Source organism: Trachurus japonicus, chromosome 7, assembly GCF_045865225.1.
Source record: "Trachurus japonicus isolate A0001 chromosome 7, Traja_1.0".
NCBI classification, from domain to species: Eukaryota; Metazoa; Chordata; class Actinopteri; order Carangiformes; family Carangidae; genus Trachurus; species Trachurus japonicus.
The window spans coordinates 4,127,687-4,153,775 of record NC_140913.1 but is presented as its reverse complement, the minus strand read 5'-3'; the positions used below and the strand labels follow the sequence as shown (position 1 = coordinate 4,153,775).

General features: G+C 47.1%; 1 protein-coding gene across 2 annotated transcripts in view; it reads left to right on the top strand.

Moving 5' to 3' along the window:
• Window positions 1–992: 992 nt before the first annotated feature.
• The window catches only part of LOC146984030 (IQ motif and SEC7 domain-containing protein 1-like), a 229,221-nt gene continuing 204,124 nt past the window's right edge, over window positions 993–26,089 (top strand). The window contains exon 1 of one of the 2 annotated variants that reach the window (XM_085780855.1): window positions 993–1,810. In XM_085780855.1, the coding sequence (XP_085636981.1) occupies window positions 1,065–1,810 (746 nt within the window). In that variant the 5' untranslated portion in view covers window positions 993–1,064. The remainder of the gene's footprint in view (window positions 1,811–26,089) is intronic. The other variant, XM_085780854.1, reaches the window with a different exon arrangement.

The following is a 26,089-nucleotide window of genomic DNA, read 5'->3' as shown; positions in this document are numbered from 1 at the left end:
TTTGTGTTGTGTTGATATCGCGACGTTTGCTTCCTGACTTTCCAGTGTGGTGGAGACTGTCTGAACTACGCTAACTTCACTTCTTTCCCTGCTCAGAAAACTTTCCAGACTGTTTAATTAAGAAAATGACTACAGGGGCTCTGACCCCGGGATCTTAAATGAGGCACAACAGGGAAGAAAGGTGATTAGTCAACTTGTTTGGGAGTTTGTGCATGGTGGTGCAGACTGAATTTCTGCTGCAGCACTTGCAAAAACACTTGCCCTGGATGCTGGCAGAGAAAAGTATCACTTGCACCGCTTGTGGAGGACGATCTGCAGCCAAACCAACAAAGATAATGTGTTGTATCTTTGAGTCAGAGGGACATGTGAGGTCTCTGTCAGCTGTGGTCTGCTCACCTGCTTCTTGGAAACCCATGTTCTGATCTTCTACATGGAGCGCAAGGACTGGATACAACTGACTCACTGACAAACACACAAACACAACAGACTGCTCTGACTGTGGGGGGGGGAGAAGACCATCTATCTCCAGGAAATTTAGTTCTGTTTTTATAACCGTCATGGGTCTGGACGACTGAAACACCTGACTGGACCAGGGAATGATCGATGACCTGATAGACCTTTCTGATTGGAGCTCACCGGGACGAGGCCCATCTTGATCTTCAAATCAGTGCTCAAAGAAGAGAAAGTCCTCTCCCCCCCACTTACCTCTGGTGGGGGGGAGGGTGAAGGGTAGTGTAGTTTTTAGGGTGTAGGGCTTAGGGCCATAGGGTGTTGTTTTGTAGGTATTTAGGCATTAGGCTTTAAGTCGTAGTTTTAGATCATAGTAATTAGTTGTCCTCTGTTGTGTAGCCTTTGTCTCTGCACCAGCTGTAGCTGTGACTCAGGCAGCATCTCATCTAGTGCAGACGTTTAGCATTTAGCATTCTTGCTAGCTGCAGCTAACCAACTGTAACATCGACAGCATTTCAAATCTAGAATTAGTTAGACGTGCCATCCCCCCCCCAGGTCTTATTTATCCTCAAGATTCAAATTAGCCTGTGTGCTAGCTTTTGGACCAGCTAGCCATGGATGCTAATCAAGGTCCAGGCCAGGGCAGCCCAGAAAGCCCCAACCGGGCCGTGGAATACCTTCTGGAACTCAACAACATCATCGAGAGCCAGCAGAAGCTTCTGGAAACCCAGCGGCGCCGGATCGAGGAGCTGGAGGTCCAGCTGGACCGCCTCAGCCAGGAGAACAAGGACCTGCGTTTGGACCGGCAACCCGTGGCTCCGCCTCCGCCCGCTCCTCCCGAGCCTCCCGCCCCTCCCCCTCCGCCGCCGCCGCCGCCCACCCAGACCACATCGGTGCACTTTTCTAGCAAGAATCACCACCACCACCACCACCACAACAGCCAACACCAACCTCCTCCCCAGCCCCCCACCTCCATCTCCCTCCACCACAGCCACCACCACCACCAGCACCATCAGCAGCACCACCACCACTCCTCCGCCCACCACCACTCCTACAACAGCACCAACAGCACCAGTGCCACCGCTATTCCGATTCCCGCGCCGGCTTTGGCCCCGACCTCCATCTCGATCCCGACTCAAATCCCGGCTCCGATATCTTCCCCGTCCCCGGCTCCACCTCCCCCGCCTCCGATCCCACCCAGGGACCAACCGCGCGCCCACAGCCGGCTGACTCGAGTGCCCTCCACCAGCACCGGCACCAACACCAACTTTGTGGAGAAAGAGAAGGAGAGGCTGGAGCGCCTCCACAGAGCCAACGCCGCCAACAACCACCACGCCCACACCCTCCACCATCACAAATCGTAAGTTAGAGTTTAAGATATACATTCTACAACCAAAGCCAAAGATGGCATGAGAGGATCTCAGAGGTGGGCTGACATGAACACATAACAGAAACCAACTAGATTGTTTTCTGGTAAATATTGAAATTGGCTGGAAAATCTTGTAATAAACTTCTATTTCAAGGGACGAAATAGGTTGCCATATTGAATATCAGCTATCAAAGGGCTTTTCATGTTTCTCAAATACTCAATGAAATTCTATAGAGATTTAGTTACCATACGCCTTACCGCCTTTGCCTTTGCCAATTATTAATATGGCATCCTTTCACTTAACTCCCAAACTCAAACATGGCCGCCAGCCTGTCATCCTGCTCTCTGCTTTGCCAAAACTCATGCTAATCTTTGACTTTGCTACTAACTTTGCAGCTTCTCTCATGCAGGTTTTGTGCAACCTGCTAAACGTGACCAGGAAACATGTCTTTGTGTGATTCTTCTTCTTTGGCAGGAAAATGAAATGATAAAACGCAACATATATTTAAGGCAAAGCTGTTTTTGTTGAGCGTGATTTATTGGGGCTCGAACAGACAGGAGAGGTGACGTTGTCGGAGTATTCCTTCCTCTGAAGGAGAAGGAGGAGCTGAAGCCCCTGTGCATTTTCTCTGTATGGAAACAGTGAGATTGGTGTGTGTGCTGGGCGGATAAATATTCATTCTCTTATCAGCTAATAGGGCTACAGAGTGGAAGGTTGTAGCGCTAATTTACATATTGCAGGAGAGCAGGAGTGCATGAGACTCCGGAGACAGACTACTAAACGACTACAGCATCTCTAACACTGATAATTGGCGGAGCAAAGACTCAACAGTGTTATGTAATGGATATTTCTGCAAAGCAATAGGATTGGTTGTTTCTCTATGAGACTATGAGGAAAACACACTTTATGTAAAAGTGAGATTGTTTGCAGTAACAGTCACCATGGCAACTACTTGGGATAGCTCAGTATCTTCCTCTTTTGCTTTTTTTTTGCTCTTATTTTGTTGTAATTTTGTTGCTCTGAATAAATTTCCAGTCTGTTCGCAGCCTGGAAATGGGTTTGTTGCCTGGCAACACTATCATAGGAGCATCCTATCAGGAAGTGTTGGGAAGGACGGAGCTTCGCTCGCCGCGGCAGTCGTCTTCGGCCGCGGGGCTGCGTGGCGCCGCGGGCAGCAGGATGCAGGGCTGCAGCAGCTGTCCCGTGCATCTAGCAGGCAGTTTGCTTTTCTAACTGGTAACTCTGATCCTGTCTGTGGGAAGCGCTGGTCACGGTGATTGCTGTTGCCATGCAACTGTGGAAAAAAAAAACCTGTTTGAAGGACATCGCTCTTTCTCTCTAACAGCTGAAATGGTTTTAACCTCGATTGGTGCTCAGGGTGCCCAAACCTTTGCAAAGCGCACGTCCCCCCCAAATCTGCTGCAAACACAGAGAGCAGAAGGAGAGAAACTCCCAGCAGACCTGCAGAACTGAAGGCTGGGGAAACGCAGTGATGACTCATGGAGACAGATTTAATAGTACTATTGCTTTATTGTCTTGCTCTTATCCGTGCAGCCAGAAATCGTGCACAGAGGTACATGAAGTGTGACTCAGACTTTCTGATTTGGGTTCATCTTAAAACATGAAAGTTCAGGGAGGTGGTGGTGGGGGGGGGTGGTGCTTCTAATCCCTGAGTCATGAGACGTTCAGGTACAGCTGATATCGTGAGGGGAAAAAGTTGACCTCAAGCTTGCAAATTACGTAATAGGCTAAGAACAATGATGGAGTCTGACAGCGGTGAAGATAAGGCTGATTGGTTATGAAATCACACAGTGCAGTCAGCTGCTCACTGCCTCTTCAAGTGACTTGAGTGTGAGCCAATAAATCCCACACTGCACTGGGGCAGATTATGGCATGGAGGCATGACAGCATGTTGCAGAGCTGCCTACACTGCTTTCTGGGTAATTATTGTAAAAAAGGGGCATGATGCAGCAAAATGCAAAACACCCTCACACGGATTCATCTCGCAGCACCTTGCAGCAGGCCTGCACCATGTGAGCAAATCTGCAACGTGCGATAACGCTGCTCGATATTGCAATGACAAGTCGTCTCCTCCTCCCTCTGCAGCAGCTAACGGGGGGGCTGGCGTCCCAGCCTGCAGCTACAAGTTTATAAAAGTTGGTGTCAAATGAAGCCACAGTCCTTGCACGCAGAAATATTTCAGTTAAGCTTGTTTGCAATTAACACTTCACTAAAAAAAGATCAGTTGTTTTCCGTCTACATCGCATTTCAGCCTTTTGCTGTGTGTTTATTGCACATGAATGGGTCGGTCAGCCCAACCCTGCAGCACCTCAGGCTGAAGCAGTGAAACACAGGATGCACATAATGAAGCAGGAAATACTGCAGGACACAAGGAAGCAGCTGAGGACGACACTCAGAGCTGCACAGGGCGACTTCAGCCTCATGAACTGAGTGTTGACTGTCACATCATCAGTAGTAGAGCTGGGCGAGCACTGACACCAGGCATCGGGGTATTTGTTACTCCTAAAGGCTGCCGATACTATCCGCCGATTCTCAAGGCGAAAAAGAAATCGAGTTTCTTTTGTTCCTTTGTACAGATACCGGAGTTACCGCTAAATAGCCGACATTATTGCCGCTCCTTAATTATTACCGTCGATGAGGTTATTAAAGCCAAAAGGTTTTAACACCACATGTCCTTTTTTGCGTATAATCTCCTCTTCTCCCCACTCACATTAGGTGGGTGGGGGCTTGGTTCAAAATGATCTGTCATTGTGTTAATTGAAATTTTATAAAAAATATCAACAATACTAGTAGGGTATCGGTACTCAGTATTGATGAGTACTCATACTCAAAGTGGTATGAACATCCCTAGTCATTAGTATCAGTTTTGGTTTGCCTTACGGCTGAAGTACACTGGGAACGGCCGCAACACATGTTTTGCGTCGCGGCCGTTCCCAGTGTACTTATTTATTTATTTATTTATTTATTTAAAGGTTTATTTGAAATGGGACCTCACATATTCATGAACATACAAGAAAACACAACATTTAATTGCAGTAAATATGTCGGATTTAGCTGGGAGCTAATTTCCATCCGTGGTCCCATGACACATAATTAAATAAATTTACAATCAGACATTTACTTCAGCCGACAGCCGCAGCAGCTCGCGCCCATTTAGTCAATGGGAGCTCCTCCACCGGCCATGTGAGCGACGTGCACTCCAGCGGCCGTCGCGCTGCATCTCTCTTCTTTTTTGCGACGGGTCTGTTTCTTTTCCTCGTCGCGTGGCTACACGGCCCTCCGACAGGTAGAAAACTACAGAGAACTGTGTATAAAACGAATATATTACGTTTAAAAATGCTTAAAATAAATGTCTCATGTACCAGAGGCAAAGCCAGTAGCAGTGCATCATTATGGGGTTTGTTTTTTTTTACATTGTGGATCCATGATCGTGTAGTTAAACACTCCAGTTACTTGATATCATTTAATATAGTCTGCACTTGCAAACCTACATAGTCAGCAAATTACCTGTGAAAAAAGTACTGTCAATCCATTTTAACAGGAGGGATGTAAAAATGTGTTGAGATACATAAAGTCACTCATTTACTGCAGCTTGACAAGGTGAAGCTGAAGCTGCAACAACAAACACAGTGAAGCCGTGTCGCGTCGCGTCCGTGCCTGGTGCAGCAGGTAAAAAACTCCGCTCCGCCCCGCTGACGTATCGCGTTGCGGCCGTTCCAGTGTACTTCTGCCGTTAGTCACACTGCAGTGAGATTTCTCACTGGGCTGTTTTGAAATGACTGTGTAGATGTTAGCAACCAACTGTGGCATCTGATCATGTCCTGATTGGAGGATTGCTCTCACCTAAACGCCGCATATTGCGCCACCTCAGCTGTGGGCGAACGCTGTGTGTGTTATAAACGTGTGAAGGGCCAATAGTTAAAGCAGAAGTAAGTGGTCCGGTCGTTTTCGCTAATGCTGCGTTCCAGGTAGGCTTTTGAAATCGTAAATTACAGCTTCAAGTCACAACTTACGACTTTGTAGCGTTCCAGGCAACCCACTCGTGTTTTTCTGACCTGTTTTACCGGTGAAAGTCACTATAACGGCCACTCGTAACTTCTGACCCGTGAACTCGTACCAGATCGAACTGGTACGAGTTCACGGTCGGAAAAATACGAGTTTCCTTGAACGCACCATAACAGTCCTCGTCCCTACGTCGCCACATTCACGGCGTCCCTTGGCTGCACACACAGCCCTGCATGCCGTTCTCTCTCCTCATTGGATAAAAACTGTAGGATACGATAAATGTTTTCTCCTGGGCTCAGAGCAGAGCAGAGTGACTGACAGACCCGTGTTTCAGTCCAAACACTCTATGTAAGTGATTGCTGTCGGAAGATATAACTATTTAAGACTTATATTAACACAAATATATCACTTACTTCTGCTTTAAATCAGCTGTAAAATACACTAAAAACATTTCTTTTTCATCCAATTTGTTTTTCTTCTCCTGGTCACATTGTTAGGTTCCTTATCCATGAAAATATTGGTTTTAATATCTTTGGTGTGGGCCCCTGGGCCTTTTTTGTCAGTATGACCCTTGGCTTCAATGTAACCTTCTTCTTGTAGCTTTCTGCTACCATCTATGGTGTTAGGGTCGGTTGTGACCCGAGTCTTAAATCAGCTGTAAAACACATTAAAACCAAATGAATCATCCCATTTGATTATCATCTCTAGGTTACATTGTCAGGCTTCCTTATCCATGAAAAGGTTGGTTTTGCACTTATGATTTCAGTTTTAACTCTCATTATTGTTTTTATCGTTATAACACAAATGTCACAATTTTAACCAGAGCATTTTAGAATTTTGTTGGGGGGAAAAAAAAGTTTTATTTTGTTTAAATATGAGTTCCTGACAAAGTCAAAAAGGAAGGTTAACTGAAAAGGGTTAACTGTGATGTTTACAATCTTACATAATTATGTGCACAGATGACACATCAGGGGCAAATCGGGGTTCAGTTTTTCACAGAGCTGGGAGCTGATTCACTAACCTTCTGATAAGTGGACAATCGACTCTACTACCTGAGCCCCAGCGCTGCACTGCTCCGCTGAGAGCAGCCTGAAGTGCACTTTAAACTGAGGTGTAGTAAACGGAATAAAAAATGCAAAACGCCGGCATGATCCTTGAACACTTGTTATCAAATATTCAAGAAAGGAAACAGTGAACTCTCTGTCCTGCAGCCTGGCGTTCATGTGCACGTGAGGGTGGGAGACACAAGGGTCTAAAAATATAATGGACCTATTTGCGTCGCTAAGATATCACGTTTGACTCAGTATCAGCAAGCGGTACTTATAAATATGAATCCAAGCTCAGTCTCTGCTGGAGCTGCTGGTTATTTCTGTGCATTAGAGAATCATCAGTGTGAGTCATCACAGCTCAGATAATATCATCACATGACACCGTGACGATGAGGTCACCATCAGTGGACATCAGTGCTGTTCTGGTCTATTGATCCCGGAGAGGAAGAGTGTTTAAGACCAGTTGTGGTAATGAACAGAGTGATGTTATTCTGCAGTGTGGGCGAGGAGGAGTCACAGGAGGCAGATCTGGAGGATTCACAGAGAAAAACACATTTTTCACTTTTTCTCAGCAGATCATTTCTTTCTTTCTTTCTTTCTTTCTTTCTTTCTTTCTTTCTTTCTTTCTTTCTTTCTTTTTCTTTCTTGCTTCAAGGTCAGGAAGTAAAGGACAAAGAATGCGTTAAAGGGATAGTTTACCCAAAATTCAAATTTCATTATCTACTCACCCTCATGTCGACAAAGGGCTGGGAGAAGTTTCAGAGTCCTCCGTGGCTTCTCTGAGTTACAGCGGGGCTCCGTGCAGCACTGCATGTCCATATGACGGTTGCGAACAGAGCTCACTTTTCTTTGTCAAAAAAGACACACCAGAAAACATCCAAATACCTCCACACAGCTCGTCTGTAATGTCCCTCTTGTAGAGGTCTTCACGGGTCCAATTTGACGGACCCGAACCCAAATGGACCCGTGAAAATTGGACCCGGAGCTGACTGGCCCCGAGCTATTATTGTAAATATGAGTTCCGAAACCGAGCCGAACCCTTAAAACCCGTGGACCCGAAGTGCCCGAGTTGCTTTATGATTTAATACAAGTTGTCTAAGTGTTAAATAAGACTTGTTTTTACTTTCTGTTTCTTACCTAAACGTAGTCTTCTTCGACCTGCTCCGGCTGCGGCCGCTGCCAGCCCCCCCGGCCATAACGTGATGTAAACAGAAATAAATCCACGTCGTCATTTTCTTGTTTAGATGGTCATGTACTGTAATCCTTCTTCTTAGCCGTTGCTAACGCCAATCCACCAGTCCCTCTTGTTTAATTAACGTTATCATTTTGGAGTTTCCATGTGCATTGCGGAGCATAACGTTACCGCGGTAACAACACGCTAAGGCAACTCGATTGTTTAACTATTTTGAACCATTAACCATAACGTTACGTTAATAAACAAACTTTTTAACTGCCCCGAGTCCTGACCGAGGCTCTAACTTCAGCTTGAACTGTCACCTTTGACGTCATCATCAGAGTCGTGTAGTTGTTTTGATCATGTGACATAAGTCACACAGGCAGCTCGCAGCCTCGCATTGGACGGAAGGGGGGGGGGGGGGGGGCGGGGGTGATTGACAGGGGTAACTTCTTGTGAGTGGACCCAAACCCGAGCCGGGTCGGGTCGGAACCTCGGAACTTCGGGTTGTCGTTTTTTCCCGAAGACCTCTACCCTCTTGTATTGAAGCCCCGACATGAGAAATTGTTCTGAAATAAATTAAATAAGTCTATGTTTTAAGCTTGTTTGTAGCGGAAGCTCCCAGCACTGCTCTTCCTGGTCCGTCCAAATCTCGCGCGATTTGCATTGACACCCAGTTCACGGCTCCGCAAATTGCGCGAGATTCCGGCAGAGCAACACTGGGAGCTTCCTCTACAAACTTAAAATATAGACTTATTTAATTTTTTTCAGAACAATTTCTCATGTTGGGGCTTCAATACAAGAGGGACATTACAGACGAGCACTATGGAGGTATTTGGATGTTTTTTGGTGTGTCTTTTTGGACGAAGAAAAGTGAACTCCATTCGCAGCCGTCATATGGACAAGCAGTGCTGCACAGAGCCCCGCTGTAACTCAGTGAGTGAGTAATGAGTGAAATTTGAATTTTGGGTCAACTATCCCTTTAATATGATCGTCAAATTTTTCACCAAATGTAACCAAACGTTATCTCTGTTTATCAGTCCTAGACTGACTGGTGACCTGTCTAGTTTGTACCAAGGGAGCAGTTGTCGGTCTGAGAAGTGAAGCTCACTTCCGCGTTCAAAAAACTGCAATCCCCTCGGATTCCTGTGGGGGCTGGTGTCAGAAGGGAGCATTCCCCATAGACCCCCATGTTAAAATCGCCGACTTTGCATCCTCAGTAAACATGTTAAAAGCCTGGTGTCAGAACGTTTTTTCGTCTCAATCGATAGTTTCTACCCCCGCACACACTCTGAGGGGGGTGAATTTTTTTTTTACTCTGCCGTTTTACTGTTAAAAGGTTAAGATTCTGGCCAATCAGGGCGCGGAAACGTTGAGTGACAGGTCCGAGCAGCTCCGTGGACAGCTGCTTCCAGGCCAGTGGGCGGGTTCTCGGCCGGTCAATCCAACATGGCGCTGTTCAGGCCGCCATATTTGAGTCACAAAAACGACTCCCCAAAACCAATGGGTGACGTCACGGACGCTACGTCCATTCTTTTTACAGTCTATGGTTTGTACCCCACCCTTGCTCTCTGTCATACAGATGGGTTTCTGTGCAACGTCATCACAGATGTGCGCGCGCAGCCAGGGGGCAGAAAGCGGGACATTTCTCATTGTTTACAAGCAGCAAAAGAAGATGACAAGGAGTTGTTGTGCTGTTAACCGCACAAACCGGCAAAAGGATGGATGGAAATTGTATAATATCCCAAGGGGATCTCATCCGTTAGATTATGGCTCCAGGCCATTAAAAGGGCAGATTGGGGTCCTGGAGGTTCTAAAGGTGACGAGAGTCTGTGCAGCACCGGTGTAATAAAACTAAATAATAAAGACACATAAAGACTTGCGCGCAAATTGTCGTTTGTGTACACACTGGGCTAATCTATGAGGTAACTGTAAATGTCGGGCCATATGATAGCTGGACATTTGGACATATCTGAAATCCACTCATCACTGGGAATATTAAGGGTCTGGTCATTTCTCACCAGTTTCTTGAGGTAATCGGTGCAGTCTGAGCTGCTTGGGCTGTTGATATAATGAGTCTGAGCCATCTCTGTCCCAGACCTAGCTAACGAGCTATCAGACCTGTAGTGTAACGTATGGTATACAGTATTTACAGTGACATTGTTATTATTATATTTTCTTCTAAATGTTGGCAGGCCGCAAAGTAGCCTTGTCTTAGCGTGTTAGCGTTCACTAACGTTACCACCATGCTCCTGATATTGTAGTAGGGTTGTCACAAGAACCGATACTTCAGTACCAATTCGATACCAACACGAAAAAAATAAATCGATACTTGCGTTTTTCTGGTACCGTCAGAACCAAATATACAACTTTTCCCTCGGCAAGCCGTGTCGATTCTTGTCGGAACTGACGGGGGTTACACACACACACTTTTTTTTATAGCCATATACAGTTCAGTCATGTTGAATTTTTTTTTCCTGCAACCAATCGACCAATGAAATTGTGGTCAGCTAATTATTTTTTATGACTATTTGGGGGGCTGCCCTATTCTGTGCAAAAAGATGTGGAAGCACAGTGATGTTAAATACTTGACAGTTTGAAACAGTTTTCAATAAAGTATTAAAAGTAGGAACATGGGTTCTGTTTTGTTTTTTTGTTTTGTTTTTTTGTTTAATTGTGGTATCGAATTAGTATCGAGAATCGTGGAAATTCACAGGTATTGGAATCGACTACTGAAATTCTGGTATCGTGATAAGCCTTGTCAAGGAGAGTTGAGGGTCCCGGGCTAAGCCTTTGGATGTATACTGTGGTTTTTGCTATTTTTAATGTTTTTACTATTTTTAAAAGTGTTTACTGTATGTGACTCAGGGAAAGTATTACATAATATGATGAAACCCGAGCTGATGGAATAGTTGCCGTAATCTATTGAGAAAAAGAGAAGTAGAATGGGATGGGCAGGACAGAGGAACCTGTGGCCTGTCCCGGGACAGGTCGAGGTGAGAAGGCCACAAGGTCAGGTAGATTGCAGAGATTTAGAGAAATAGAGAAGTGCGCGTTGACCAAATAAGGGCACGGACCAGTGCAGAGTGGTGGAGAAATTATTCCATGACACAAAGGAAGGGTGTTGGCGGTGCAGACATGTAAAAGGTTATCCGGTCGGATATCGTAGTCATCCAAAACAACCATCACAACCTGGTAGTTGACTGAGATTCATGGACATTTCAGCAAGTGTTATTCTGATTTGTGATGCAATAAAAGATGTTTCTATGAAATGACATTTTATTGCAATTGAGTCAGGGAGAACCTACTAAAAGTACAGCATCTACATGGCACCTAGTAATGTAAGTACACAAGAAACCCGTCTATATGGCTCCAGCCACCCCCACCCCATGCAGTATAGACAACGTACTGATGAATAGAGGTGACCAGACTGTCCAGAGGTTGTTTACACCTGTGTTCATTTAACATGTTAATCTGATCCAGATTAGATACATGTCACAGACCAGGTGCAGAGCAGATCTCTTCTCTTAATCCTTGATTAGGAGCAGCAGCAACGAGACCCCGGATGGCTTCTCTCTCTCTCACTCCCTCTCTCTGACCCTGTTTTTGTAAACAGCTGCTGACATCTCATCCTCTGTGTGCTGATGACGATAACAGGAGTGTAAATGAGCTTGGTCAGCAGCACTGCTACACTATGTGTGTGTGTGTGTGTGGTTTTACCCCCATCAGTCCAGTGTCCTGCCAAGTGTAGCTGCTCAGTGTCCTCACAGTCATAAAAACATAAATGGACATCTCTGACATTGGTTCTAGTGATTTTGAAAGGCTTACTGTACTCCTGTTAATTTGCAACATATTGTGTGTGTGAGTGAGTGTGTGTACTGAAGCTAAAAGCCTGACTATGTAGTTTATTGGCAGTGGATAGAAAGCCTCTGATCAGCGCTGACTGCAGCCCCATGGTCCTGAGCTAAACATGTTTTCAGTGGCAAACAGCACTGGGGGGAACAAAGAGCCACACAGTTCTGTTTAATGAGGTCAGTTCACAGGAAGCACAGGCTTCATGCAAGTTCTTAATAAACCTCAGATACGCTGAAACTAGTAACACTTTGGACCAACTTGAAAAATAAAGTACCGTAAATTCCGGACTATAAGCCGCTACTTTTTTCACACGCTTTCAACCCTGCGGCCTCCACGACACAAACACGCTCCATAACACGTGATATTTTGTTCATGTCAGTTACGACTACACAAACGCACACGCCGTAACATCATAGGCTATTTTATGTAACATTATCCACCGCTCCATTTAGTGATTTTTCGCCGGCTTCGTTGTCAACAAATGCACATGGGCGAGAGAGAGGACTGTCACAGTTCTACTGTCTTTCTGTGTAAATATCTCATGGTACAACATGAAAACCTGAGGCTTATATTCAAGTGCAGCCTATATATGTACATCATTTATTTTCTTTTAAAATGTAGGTGGTGCGGCTTATATTCAGGTGCACTCAGTCCGGAAATTACGGTACACCTAAATGTGTTACACAGAAGTATGTACTACAGTATGGAATAGTATGTACTCTACAGTATTGAGCAGTAGTATGTACTACAGTATGAAGTAGTAGTATGCACTACATTATGGTGTAGTAGTAGGCTCTATACTAGATTATGAAGTAGTATAGTATTTACTACAGTATGGAGTAGTATAGTATGTACTACGGTATTGAGCAGTAGTATTTACTACAGTATAGAGTAGTATAGTATGTACTACGGTATTGAGCAGTAGTATTTACTACAGTATGGAGTAGTATAGTATGTACTACGGTATTGAGCAGTAGTATTTACTACAGTATGGAGTAGTATAGTATGTCTGATACCTTTGAATGAATTAATGAATGTATTTCAAACATGTCTAAATGAAAGACTGAAATAAAGAAATAAAATGTGTATTTAAACATACATACATATAAAATAATTATACAAGCATTATCAAATCTTAATATACACAAGTTCAAAACAGGAGTGGGAAGAAGAACTTTTAATTGTCCACAAGAGCGTTTTGGAGTTGTTGGATTGTGTATTTGATGAGTTTGATGAGGAAACCAAGAAATCCCATTAGCTGTGAGCAGCTCGCGACTCTGCTCTGCTGTTCTAAAAGTAGCTTGCACCGACAATTAAAGGTAACGAACCTACTGCTATGACTGTAGGGATTATGGCAATGGGCCAATTTGCCAAAATGTTGAGCTATCCCTTTAACAGTGTTGCTACAATGATACTGGACAATATGATGTGCTTCACTCCTGATTAAAGCAGTACTTAAGAACTTTCAGTTTTGGTTGAGTTTGGCGGCGCCTGTGGACCAAAGCGGTAGTGTTTTGCCTGAAGGAAGACTCCATTTCCCATGAACACTAGCGTGAAGCCCTGTAAATATCCTGCATTAAAATTAACAGAAGACATCAAAACTAAGTTTCTGTTTCCAGTGGATCATTTCAAAGTGAAAACACAAACATAATCCATTGCTAAAGTACCGTTTTGCCTGTTCCCTCCTTGTTGTGACTCGCAAAAGTGAAAGTGAAAGTAAAGTGAGAGCAGGGTTCCTACCATGCTCCTCAAAGCTGCTTAGTGCCAGAGAAAGAGATACAGACCATAATGATACAGACCCCCTCAGGCCATGACAGAGGTGTCATTCAACTTGTTGTAAGTCGATGTATCATCACAAAAGTTATGAAAATATTTTATGAAGGTTGAAAAGTTCCTTAGTGTTGGTTTAAAACATGTCACTGAACATTCCCCCCCCCCACCTCAAAAAGATCAGAGCTCCTCTTCCCATTCACCTCCTCTCTTCCTCTCCTCTTTCACCTCCTCACTGCAGATAAATCTCACCCCTGGTTGAAAGATTAAATGTGTCTCGATCAATACTTTAGAACCTATCAGGGCCATAGATCAGCTTGTTTATCAATCGCTCATTGATCGGTTTTAATCCATGACTCCCATTTCTGAGGTGTGCATCAGACCAGCGGTGTGACTCACCACAAGAAGGAAACTTTCTCCCAGTACTCAGGTGGAAGGGGTGTAGACATCCATCTGAGATCGGATCAGTCTGATCTTCTACAGTAGGAGCCACACTTTCCCATTCCAGCCGCCTCCCACCCGGCTCCCCTCCAGCTCCCCACCAGCTCCCCACCGGCTCCCCTCCAGTTCCCCTCCAGCTCCCCACCGGCTCCCCACCAGCTCCCCACCGGCTCCCCACCGGCTCCCCACCGGCTCCCCACCGGCTCCCCTCCAGTTCCCCTCCAGCTCCCCACCGGCTCCCCACCGGCTCCCCTCCAGTTCCCCTCCAGCTCCCCACCGCTCCCAGGCTCCCCCAGTCCCCGCTCCCCCAGCTCCCCTCCAGCTCCCCTCCAGCTCCCCTCCAGCTCCCCTCCAGTTCCCCTCCAGCTCCCCACCGGCTCCCCACCGGCTCCCCTCCAGCTCCCCTCCAGTTCCCCTCCAGCTCCCCTCCAGTTCCCCTCCAGCTCCCCACCAGCTCCCCACCAGCTCCCCACCAGCTCCCCTCCAGTTCCCCTCCAGCTCCCCTCCAGCTCCCCACCGGCTCCCCTCCAGTTCCCCTCCAGCTCCCCACCAGCTCCCCACCAGCTCCCCACCGGCTCCCCTCCAGTTCCCCTCCAGCTCCCCACCGGCTCCCCACCGGCTCCCCACCGGCTCCCCTCCAGTTCCCCTCCAGCTCCCCACCAGCTCCCCTCCAGCTCCCCACCGGCTCCCCACCGGCTCCCCTCCGGCTCCCCTCCGGCTCCCCTCCGGCTCCCCTCCGGCTCCCCACCGGCTCCCCACCGGCTCCCCTCCAGCTCCCCTCCAGTTCCCCTCCAGCTCCCCTCCAGTTCCCCTCCAGCTCCCCACCAGCTCCCCACCAGCTCCCCACCAGCTCCCCTCCAGTTCCCCTCCAGCTCCCCTCCAGCTCCCCTCCAGCTCCCCACCAGCTCCCCTCCAGCTCCCCTCCAGTTCCCCTCCAGCTCCCCTCCAGCTCCCCTCCAGCTCCCCTCCAGCTCCCCACCAGCTCCCCTCCAGCTCCCCTCCAGTTCCCCTCCAGCTCCCCACCCGGCTCCCCTCCAGCTCCCCTCCAGCTCCCCACCAGCTCCCCTCCAGCTCCCCACCAGCTCCCCTCCAGCTCCCCTCCAGCTCCCCTCCAGCTCCCCTCCAGTTCCCCTCCAGCTCCCCACCAGCTCCCCTCCAGTTCCCCTCCAGCTCCCCTCCAGTTCCCCTCCAGCTCCCCACCAGCTCCCCTCCAGTTCCCCTCCAGCTCCCCACCAGCTCCCCTCCAGCTCCCCTCCAGCTCCCCTCCAGTTCCCCTCCAGCTCCCCACCAGCTCCCCTCCAGTTCCCCTCCAGCTCCCCACCAGCTCCCCTCCAGCTCCCCACCAGTTCCCCTCCAGCTCCCCACCAGCTCCCTTCCAGCTCCCCACCAGCTCCCCTCCAGCTCCCCACCAGCTCCCCACCAGCTCCCCACCAGCTCCCCACCAGCTCCCCTCCAGCTCCCCACCAGCTCCCCTCCAGCTCCCCTCCAGCTCCCCTCCAGCTCCCCACCAGCTCCCCACCAGCTCCCCTCCAGCTCCCCTCCAGCTCCCCACCAGCTCCCCACCAGCTCCCCTCCAGCTCCCCTCCAGCTCCCCACCAGCTCCCCACCAGCTCCCTTCCAGCTCCCCTCCAGCTCCCCACCAGCTCCCTTCCAGCTCCCTTCCAGCCCCCCACCAGCTCCCTTCCAGCTCCCCACCAGCTCCCCTCCAGCTCCCCTCCAGCTCCCCACCAGCTCCCCTCCAGTTCCCCTCCAGCTCCCCACCAGCTCCCCTCCAGCTCCCCACCAGTTCCCCTCCAGCTCCCCACCAGCTCCCCTCCAGCTCCCCACCAGCTCCCCTCCAGCTCCCCACCAGCTCCCCTCCAGCTCCCCTCCAGCTCCCCACCAGCTCCCCTCCAGCTCCCCACCAGCTCCCCTCCAGCTCCCCTCCAGCTCCCCTCCAGCTCCCCACCAGCTCCCCACCAGCTCCCCTCCAGCTCCCCACCAGCTCCCCTCCAGCTCCCCACCAGCTCCCCTCCAGTCCCTCCAGTCCCACCAGCTCCCTTCCAGCTCCCCTCCAGCTCCCCTCCAGCCCCCCACCAGCTCCCCACCAGCTCCCCTCCAGCTCCCCTCCAGCTCCCCACCAGCTCCCCTCCAGCTCCCCTCCAGCTCCCCACCAGCTCCCTTCCAGCTCCCCACCAGCTCCCTTCCAGCTCCCCACCAGCTCCCTTCCAGCTCCCCACCAGCTCCCCTCCAGCTCCCCACCAGCTCCCCACCAGCTCCCCACCAGCTCCCCTCCAGCCCCCCACCATCTCCCCACCAGCTCCCTTCCAGCTCCCCTCCAGCCCCCCACCATCTCCCCACCAGCTCCCTTCCAGCTCCCCACCAGCTCCCCTCCAGCCCCCCACCAGCTCCCCACCAGCTCCCTTCCAGCTCCCCTCCAGCTCCCCTCCAGCCCCCCACCATCTCCCCACCAGCTCCCTTCCAGCTCCCCACCAGCTCCCCTCCAGCCCCCCACCAGCTCCCCACCAGCTCCCCACCAGCTCCCTTCCAGCTCCCCTCCAGCCCCCCACCATCTCCCCACCAGCTCCCTTCCAGCTCCCCACCAGCTCCCCTCCAGCCCCCCACCAGCTCCCCACCAGCTCCCTTCCAGCTCCCCTCCAGCTCCCCACCAGCTCCCCTCCAGCTCCCCACCAGCTCCCCACCAGCTCCCTTCCAGCTCCCCACCAGCTCCCCTCCAGCCCCCCACCAGCTCCCCACCAGCTCCCTTCCAGCTCCCTTCCAGCTCCCCTCCAGCTCCCCTCCAGCTCCCCTCCAGCTCCCCACCAGCTCCCCTCCAGCCCCCCACCAGCTCCCCACCAGCTCCCTTCCAGCTCCCCTCCAGCTCCCCTCCAGCCCCCCACCATCTCCCCACCAGCTCCCTTCCAGCTCCCCACCAGCTCCCCTCCAGCTCCCCTCCAGCTCCCCACCAGCTCCCTTCCAGCTCCCCTCCAGCTCCCCACCAGCTCCCTTCCAGCTCCCTTCCAGCTCCCCTCCAGCTCCCCTCCAGCTCCCCTCCAGCTCCCCACCAGTTCCCCTCCAGCTCCCCACCAGCTCCCCACCAGCTCCGTTCCAGCTCCCCTCCAGCTCCCCTCCAGCTCCGTTCCAGCTCCCCTCCAGTTCCCCTCCAGCTCCCCACCAGCTCCCCACCAGCTCCGTTCCAGCTCCCCTCCAGCTCCCCTCCAGCTCCGTTCCAGCTCCCCTCCAGCTCCCCTCCAGCTCCCGGCTGGCTGGAGTGACCCCCTCCTTCTCCTGGGCGTGTTTATTTTTTACTGTAACTCCACCCATTCATTGAAATACAGGGTATGACCAGGAGATGGTGCTTCTCTCACAAAATACACATTACCCACAGTCATTCTGATGTTATATGAATTTCAACTAACCGCGCTTTAAATACCAGGGTGACATGGGCTGGGAACCCTGTTTGATTAAACAGAAAGGGGAAATGCTCAGGCTTTGGAATCGCTTGTCTTCTATGCCAGAGGATAGAATAGCCAAAAAGTCTTTAACTGGGATAAAACACATAATTATCCTTGGTATCGTGACATCATGAAAGCTATTTTTAGCGAGGCTGATCAACAACATATTTTCACTAATGGTTTGCGTTGTAATGTTAATTTTGTGAAACCTAAGTTATTTCTTGAGTATAAAGAAAAATGGGCTAATGATATCTGGTTTAAACCAAAGCTCAGAACCTGTTGCCAATTGAAAAATGTATATTGTTCAGAACCCGATGTGACTTTGCCATTGGATAGATCCAAGAGATCTTTATGTGCCCAGTTGAGGGCTGGATTCTCCCTCTGGCAATAGAAGTTGGTAGGTTTAACTCAGTGCCTGAGGATGAAAGACTATGCACATTATGTAATTTAAATGTAATTGAGGATGAACTGCATTTTGTGTTTCATTGTCCGTTATATGACGAACCCAGGCAGTTTTTGTTTCAGAAAATGCAAAATGTGAAACCTGAGTTGTTTTGGGTTGATGACGAGGTAAAGTTGGAATGGTTCTTCAGAAAAGAAGTCTTTACTATAGCTACTTTCATAAAAAGTGCCTGATCAAAAAGAAAAAGTGAATTATTTATGTGAATTCCATGTGGTTTTTGTTTTTGTTTAGTTTTGTCTGTGCTCTGATGATTTTGTTTGGTGTCTAAATATGATGATAATGTGTCTTGTAAGCCCTTATAGGCTGGGCGCCTTAATTGGTGCACGACACGTAAATAAATATAAATTCATTCATTCATTCATTCACCACCTCTGGTGGTCAGTAGCCTAGAAATTAGAACCGCAATTACATACATAACCATTTGATTTGAGAAGTGAAATTATAACAGGCCTAGCTACTAGAGATGAACTGGCCACTGATTTATCTGGAAATATTTTTTGTAACAATACTTCCTGTTCAATATTTGATCACAATTTGATCGTTGTGAATCTACATTTAAAGAGGAAGAATTACAGGCGATGAACAGCCTTGAAGATGTTTGCAGTAGTGCAGGTATTCAGTGCCTGCCTTAGGCCAGGGAATTAGCATTATCATTGCTCAACCTTTTGTTTGCACTATTGCTATTGGCCTCCCATTGTCACACAAATCACATACCCACAGCCCAAAATGCAGCTAGCTATTCAACCTTGAGAGGGGAAGTTTTGGCCTGTGGCCTGTGCTCCTTGAACACACCAGGAACATATGGTATGGGACTGCCCAGAGGTCTATAGCTTTTGGAGGAAGGTAACAGTGACTTTATCTAATATGATTAATAAACCTGTACCTCTGGAGCCGACTATCCTTTTGCTCAATGATGATTCACGGTTGGGGCTGAATGAGAAACAACGGAAAGTTTGGTTGGCTGGCTTGACGGCTGCCAAAAAGCTAATAGTACAACGCTGGCTACCACCTCACAAACTGCACGCTAGGAAATGGTTAGAATACTTTCAGGATGTGGTCATGTTAGAACTGTCTACAGCACAGGTGAACAAAGCTAAAAGCTCTACACTGGACTCATGGAAGAGAGCTGCTGCGGCTGTAACGGACCTGCTCAGGTCAGATTAAAGTACCGAGGGGGAGTGTAAGACATTAGACCGAGAGGGGAGGGGGGAGGGAAGGGGAGGTCGCCAGGGGGAGGGAGGAGTATGTTAAAATGTTTGTATTGGTTGGTAATATTTGACCTTGTTGTGTGAAATGATGCCAATAATACAGTTGTTCACAAAAAAAAAAGGATTACCATCGCGGACCAAGTGGCAGGCCGTCACGGACATTTTTCATGGCTCCTACTGTAGTACGTGAATAGGAAATGTGTTTTCAGTTGTTTTACTTTATAACTTTATTTAATCCAACTTGAACCAGGTCGACACAGTTCAGTTGGATTATTATTGTCATCATTAATATTCTGCCTTGTTTTGCTGAAGATGAAGGATCAGCGTTATATTTTGACTAATAGACTGAGAAATGGACTCGTATTAAACGGTGGGCTGTTGTTGTTTGGTACCATGAATACTGAATATTCTAAGAGTTGTGTTGCGTGTTTCTTGTTTTGAAAAAGAAAAAGAAAAAACACATTTAAGGTTGTGTGTGCTGATGGGTTTTTTTTATATTGAGTATACATCCTATTTGGGGGAAATTTGAGTGTGACACTGACTGACAAAATGACTGGTTTGTGAAATATGAAAAAAAAAAAAAATTAAGTTATGTCACTTTAGGTCAATTTATTTTTTATTGTGCCACTTTTCAGTCTGAGTTTAAACAAGAGTAGACTACCTTCTCCCTGTAGGTAATATTGGCCTCAGTGAGAAGTTTATCTTTTAAGCTCATACAATGAAAATACATAGGCCTAGCCCATGCATGAAGGATTTTTAAAACTATTTTTATTGTCTTGTAAAGGGTAAATAAACCCCCAAACCACAGCAATTCATATTGGCTGCTTTCAGGCCACTATCCGGCTTGTATGTACATAAGTTGCCCACCTGTTATCTCAACCAGCCCGACCTAATATAGCAGGCTAGAACCGGCCCTGGCCTTCAATATTAGAACAAACAGCAATTAATGTTCATTTTAAAAAAGCTCATATATTATAAGACACTGCCGTTTTTTTTTTTTTTTTTTAATTCTTTCTTTTCATTTTCAAAATTATAACAGTCCAGCAGTGCATACAGATTATAGATACAGTATGTAGCAAATCCAGAGTATATTCCACAGCAATGATCTCAAAGGTCCTTGTCTTACATTTTCAGGCAGTTGCACTCTGAGTTCCCAGGTAGCTACTTTAACACTTTGTCAAACTTTGCTGTAAAGAGATCATTCTGACCGTTAATACGAAATCATAGTCTTACCAGAGAAATATAGTCTGATATCAAAGACTTCCACAGATGTATTGACAGCCTTTCGGCCCAACATAAGCAAAAAATGTACAGTGTTCTTATGTGATCTTATTGATTCACGGATATATCCCAATAAACACAATATTGGAATGTAGGCTGTAGTTGCTGTTTCTTAACTGGAGTTTTTTTTTTTTTTTAAATAGACACACAAATATTCATTCCTTATGCATCAGTTGTCAAAGTGTTTTGAGTCTTTTAAACCTCAAGTTCTTAGAGCGATTGTTTTAGGACTGAAAATAACTTTAGATTGCTTTACATCCTGTCTTAAGACATTTCCTGTTTAAATGCAGAAAGTCACAAAAACTCAGTATTTTACTAAGACTTCTCACCACAGTCGCCCTGCAACTCACACAGTCTAATTAGTGTGTGTGTGTGAGAGAGAAAGAGCCTTGACATTAGGGCCCGACCGATTTATCGGCGAGCCGATTAAATCGGCCGATTATAGCCCGTTTGAAACTAATCGGTAATCGGCCAAAACTCGCCGATTGTCGCCGATATTTTCAGGAATAAAATGCAGGGAATAAAACTTGGTTTTACTTTGAAAAGATTCCCCCGCACCGGCGCCGACCTCATGACAAACTCCATCCACTACCACCTCAGTCACAGCACACAGCAGAGTGACTGATCTGTCTCAAAACCAGTGTTGCCACTGGCTTTCTGTTTCCCTTTTTTTTTTTACCGCGGTCGGGTTGTGAATTAATTAATTAATGCTCGTCTCCGGCCGTGTTGGGTCCGAGATTCAACAATCTGTCGGAGTCGGGTTTTACCGTTATATACCGGCACGGCAGTATGCTCATTTATCACCAATAAACAGTAGATGAGGGTGAGTGACTGAGCTGAGAGAGAGAGACGCCGTGCCGTGTAAAAAAAACAACAACAAAAAAATATCACGTATCATGACTTCCTGTATTTGGCCCTTCAAAATAAAAGCCCATATTGATTTTGACTTCATTTTGACAAGACAGGGCTTCAAATGTTTTTTTCTTTTCATGCAACCAATCGACCAATGAAATTTTAGTCGGCTAATGATTTTTTGGTCGACCAGGCAGCCCTAATTTATATATTATATAATATGTATAGATATATTATTATAGTAGGCCTAATACAATTTTAAAACTTAATTAAAAAATAATAATAATCGGCCGATTAATCGGTTATCGGGTTTTTTCCCCCCTAATAATCGTAATCGGCATCAGCCCCAAAAAATCCATATCGGTCGGGCCCTACTTGACATCTAGGTCAGCTGTAGAATGATTACACCAACAATCAACAAGATCATCTACACACACACACACACACACACACACACACACACACATCAGTTCATGACTCTCCCTCCCTCTGTCAGTCCTTCTGTCTCATATATTTGGCAACATGGAGATGAGACATGGAGCTGGCTGCTGCTGCTGGTGAAGGTGGTTGGGGGGGGGGGGTCTGATGGTGGTGATGAGGGGAGGGGGCAGGAGAAGGGATAAATGGCGCGCTGCTATGGCAACAGCTCAGTAGGCTGCAAAGGAGGAGGTGGAGGAAGGAAAAAGTGGTTTCATAACGACACACACACTCTGCTCCTCCTCAGCACGTCCATCCACTCCACACACACACACACACACACACACACACACACAAATGTTAACACTCTCAGCTGACTCACTGTGATCCACTGTGACATCACTGTGACTGGGTCTGAAGGTAAACAGATTGAGGCCAAGAGGAGCCAACATCTGCTGGTCTGAGGTCTGGAGCCGGTGCGTTGAGTCTTCTGTGTTAACAACCTGTTAAGGTTTAATAGAAAGCAGCAGAAACAGTCGAGTGCTCCTGTACATCTGTATGTTCAGTCTGAGCAGTAACTAGCAGAACTAGCATTAGTGTTTCCACACCTCAAGAACTCTGCGGTGTCACACAATAGACTGCTTGGCGGGAAGTCCGTACGCTCGAGTATGAAACTTAAACTGTACTTAAAAAGACCTTTATTGTCCTTGCGGAAATTTGTGCTGCACAGCAGCTCAACAATCCGGTTACACCCCGCCCTTCCGAAAATAGACTTCCATTCTTCGTAATAGCACGGTTTTCTATTTTTTCTAAAGACCCCGCTATTCCGAAAAGGCTATTGAGGAAAATCCTCCATTCCGAAACCCCCCCCCCCCCACTCCGAACGGACAGGCGGACGCAATCAGAAAGGAAACGGAGGCTGCACACAAATAAGCAAATTCTTCATATTAATGACATATAATGTTTATTATGTCTGTCTAGCCTCTACCTGGTCTTTTTACTAAACTTAACCAACTCCTTTCTTCATTGCCTAAGCCCAACCAAAGCATCTCCCTCAGTCAGCTGTCAGCACGAGCGGCTGCAGCAGCCTCGCGCCCATGTGAGCTCAAGCCGGGTTCAGCAACACTCGAGCGGAGCAGGGGGGGAGAAAAAAGTGTATTTCTTCTACTATACAGATCTCCCACAACGGAGTGGGGGAGAAAGTAAGTGGGACAGATCTGCCCAGTCCCTGAGCAGCGCGTACAAGCCGCAACACAGAGTGTAAACAACGTCACGCGGTTCAGCACCTTGGACAGCTGCAGGGGGGGTTCGGAACAGCGGTGTTTTGGAGTGGGGGGGGGGTGGAAAGCTGTCCCCCAACAATCCAACACATTTCATACGTTAAAAACTCTCCTCCTATTTTCAGTCAGCACAAGTCATACATTAAAAACCTCAAACATCCGCGCCGCCCACAGTACGGCCGACTCTGTGGGAGCCTTCAGAATGTATTCAGACCTGTGGCTTGTTTGCTTTGTTCCTATTCAGGGGCTAAACCGATACAATTGTTGCATTTTTCTTTTGGGTTGTTGTGTTCACATGGTAACAGTCCCAAGCGGTCCAAAGTTTTAAACAAATGAAATGCACGAGCCCAACTGTTCTCTGATTGGTCAGAAATCCTACCCGGGAAAAACAAAAACCACGGAATAGAGGTATGAATGGGCCTGAAAATTTAAACCTGGACCCGACCCAATCCGAGTCAATTGTATATATTGTCGACTTGAACTCAGTGAAAAAAAAAGGAAGTCGACCCAAGTCATCAGATATATTTTCGACTCGAACCAGCGCGTCTAGCCGGCCCGGCTCGTTGCTGTGTCGATTACGTTCTCACTGCAAACGAGCGCCTCCAGGGCTCGAATGGAAACGAGCCCGCTTGTTTTATTCTGCATCCGAGCGCAATTGCTGTGTTCACATCTGACCAAATGAACTGATCTTTTCTGTTTCGGAACCACTGCTCTAAACGAGCCAGGTGTGAATACACCCTAAATCATGGAGCCTCTAGGAAGGTGGTTCCCAACCTGGGGCCTGCACCCCCCATGGGAGCATCGGAGAACACAGCTGGTGCATAAGGCTTGGTCTTCTCTGAGGTTAGTAGTAAATTAAAAGAAATCTCTACAAACCCACATAAAACAAATGTTAAGTCCATATTTAAACATATTTAGAGAATGGATTTTAAAAAGTTTTGGATGGTCAAACACACCGTGACATGGATGATTCACCATTTAACACAGAGAATGAAAAACGATGAGCTGCCATCAACACAGACAGTGGGATTTGTTGCTCTTCTTTATTCACTCTTCTTATCCGACAGTTTTTTGTTTTTTGAAGTATTTTTGGGGGGCTTTTTCACCTTTAATGTACAGGAGAGTTGAGAGAGAGAGACAGGAAATGGGAGGCAGAGGGCGCGGGATTCGAACTGGGGTTGCCTGCAGTGAGGACTATATAGCCTCAACACATGGGTGCTCTACCAACTGAGCTCAACACCGCCCCTTTATCCGACAATTTTAATTTCATATCACAGTTCTCACAGTTTTTGACTATATTTGGTTTTTAGACTTTTGCGGTGAATTCTGTATTTTTTTTGTTAATAGAGTCTGTATCCTGGGTATCAGAATTTAATTGATTGTGTGTTTTAAAGCATAAAAATAGATTATTTAATAAATAATTAAATTTCCACTTTCGTCCACTGTGAGTTGAATGAAATATCACAGTGGAATCATGTTAATAATATTTTCTGTTCCCTGCAGACCTTGCCTGTATTCACCTGAGTGTAAAGTAGTATTTTAATGTGGGTTCATTTGTAAATGTTGAGTTACATAAACGCACATTAATCAGCCAGTGAAGTGCAGATATATTTAAGCTGTTATTTGGCAGCAGATATCACAGCACACAGATGGCACAGAGAATAATCTGGCAGCCAGCTGATGTGACTTTTATTTCTCAGAGCATCTGTCCAGGTCCAAACTGACCAGCAGAGACTGAGCCAACCATGGAGGAAATGTCTGAGTTGACCTAAGAAGAGAAGCCCATTGTGTTAGTTCAGGGACAGCTGGGAACTTTAATTCCCTGCCTTCTGGATATCCAGTCAGTGCACATGCTCCCTCCCCTCCTCTAACGCACTGAAACCAGTACTGTGGAAATACACTGTCATGTTCGTGTTCCAAGGATGAGGCCGTGTTGATAGCAAGTAACTTAGTTTAATGTCTCACGTTCTCAACAACATACATGTGGCTCCATGCAGTCTTGCTCTACTCTGTTATATGGTACGGTAAGCTGACTACTAACCAGTACTGCCGCCTAGCGGTCAAACATGTAATAACATCCAATCATAACATCCCCCCTTTTCTAAGGTAAAATGCAATAACATGAATTATCACATTAGCTGTGTCAGTTATTTCAACCATTTCTCATTCAGCATAACTCTGCAACACATAAGCAGTATAAACAGTTTATATCAGATTGCATAACTCATATCTAAGCCAACACTAGACCATTTAGAACACATTCACCACATCAATCAATATACATTTTGTTCAACATCTTTAACATGCATATTGAATTTTCTTTGTTTATAAGTTCAGTCTATCAGGCTTTCTGATTTCTCTTGTGGACCTTCTTAACTCAGGTTCGCTTGGAGTAGGTGTGTGAGAGTCAGTGTTACAGTCCATAGCAGGTGTGGGAATTACCTGAGATTCACCACAGGTTACACTGAGCTCACCAACAGTCCCTTGAGGAGTCTTTAATAGACTGCGACGATTGCGTCTGAGGATTTGTCCATCATCAGTTTTCACCGTGTACGATCGTGGAGCAACTTCTTGCAGGACAGTTGCTTTTGTACTCCATCCATCAGCATCCTCAATCCTGACTGTGTCATTGGTAGTCAGTGGAGGGAGATGCTTGGTTGTTCTGTCATAGAATGACTTTTGCATCATTTTCTGTTGTCGTAGCTTATGTTCAATCTTTGAGTGATTCTTTAGCTTTAATTTGTCGTTTTGATGACTTGGCAGTGTTGTTCGTAGCTTCCTCTTCATCAGCAGTTCAGCTGGTGATAGGCCGCACTGAAGAGGTGATGCTCTGTAGCTCAATAAAGCCAGATACGGATCCGAGTCACTGTCAGCTGCTTTCTTTAGGAGTTGCTTGAGAATGTGAACTCCTTTTTCAGCTTGCCCGTTTGACTGTGCATAGTGTGGGCTTGACGTCACATGCTTGAAATCATATTGCTCTGCAAACTTCTGCCATTCTTTGCTGCTGAAGCAGGGGCCA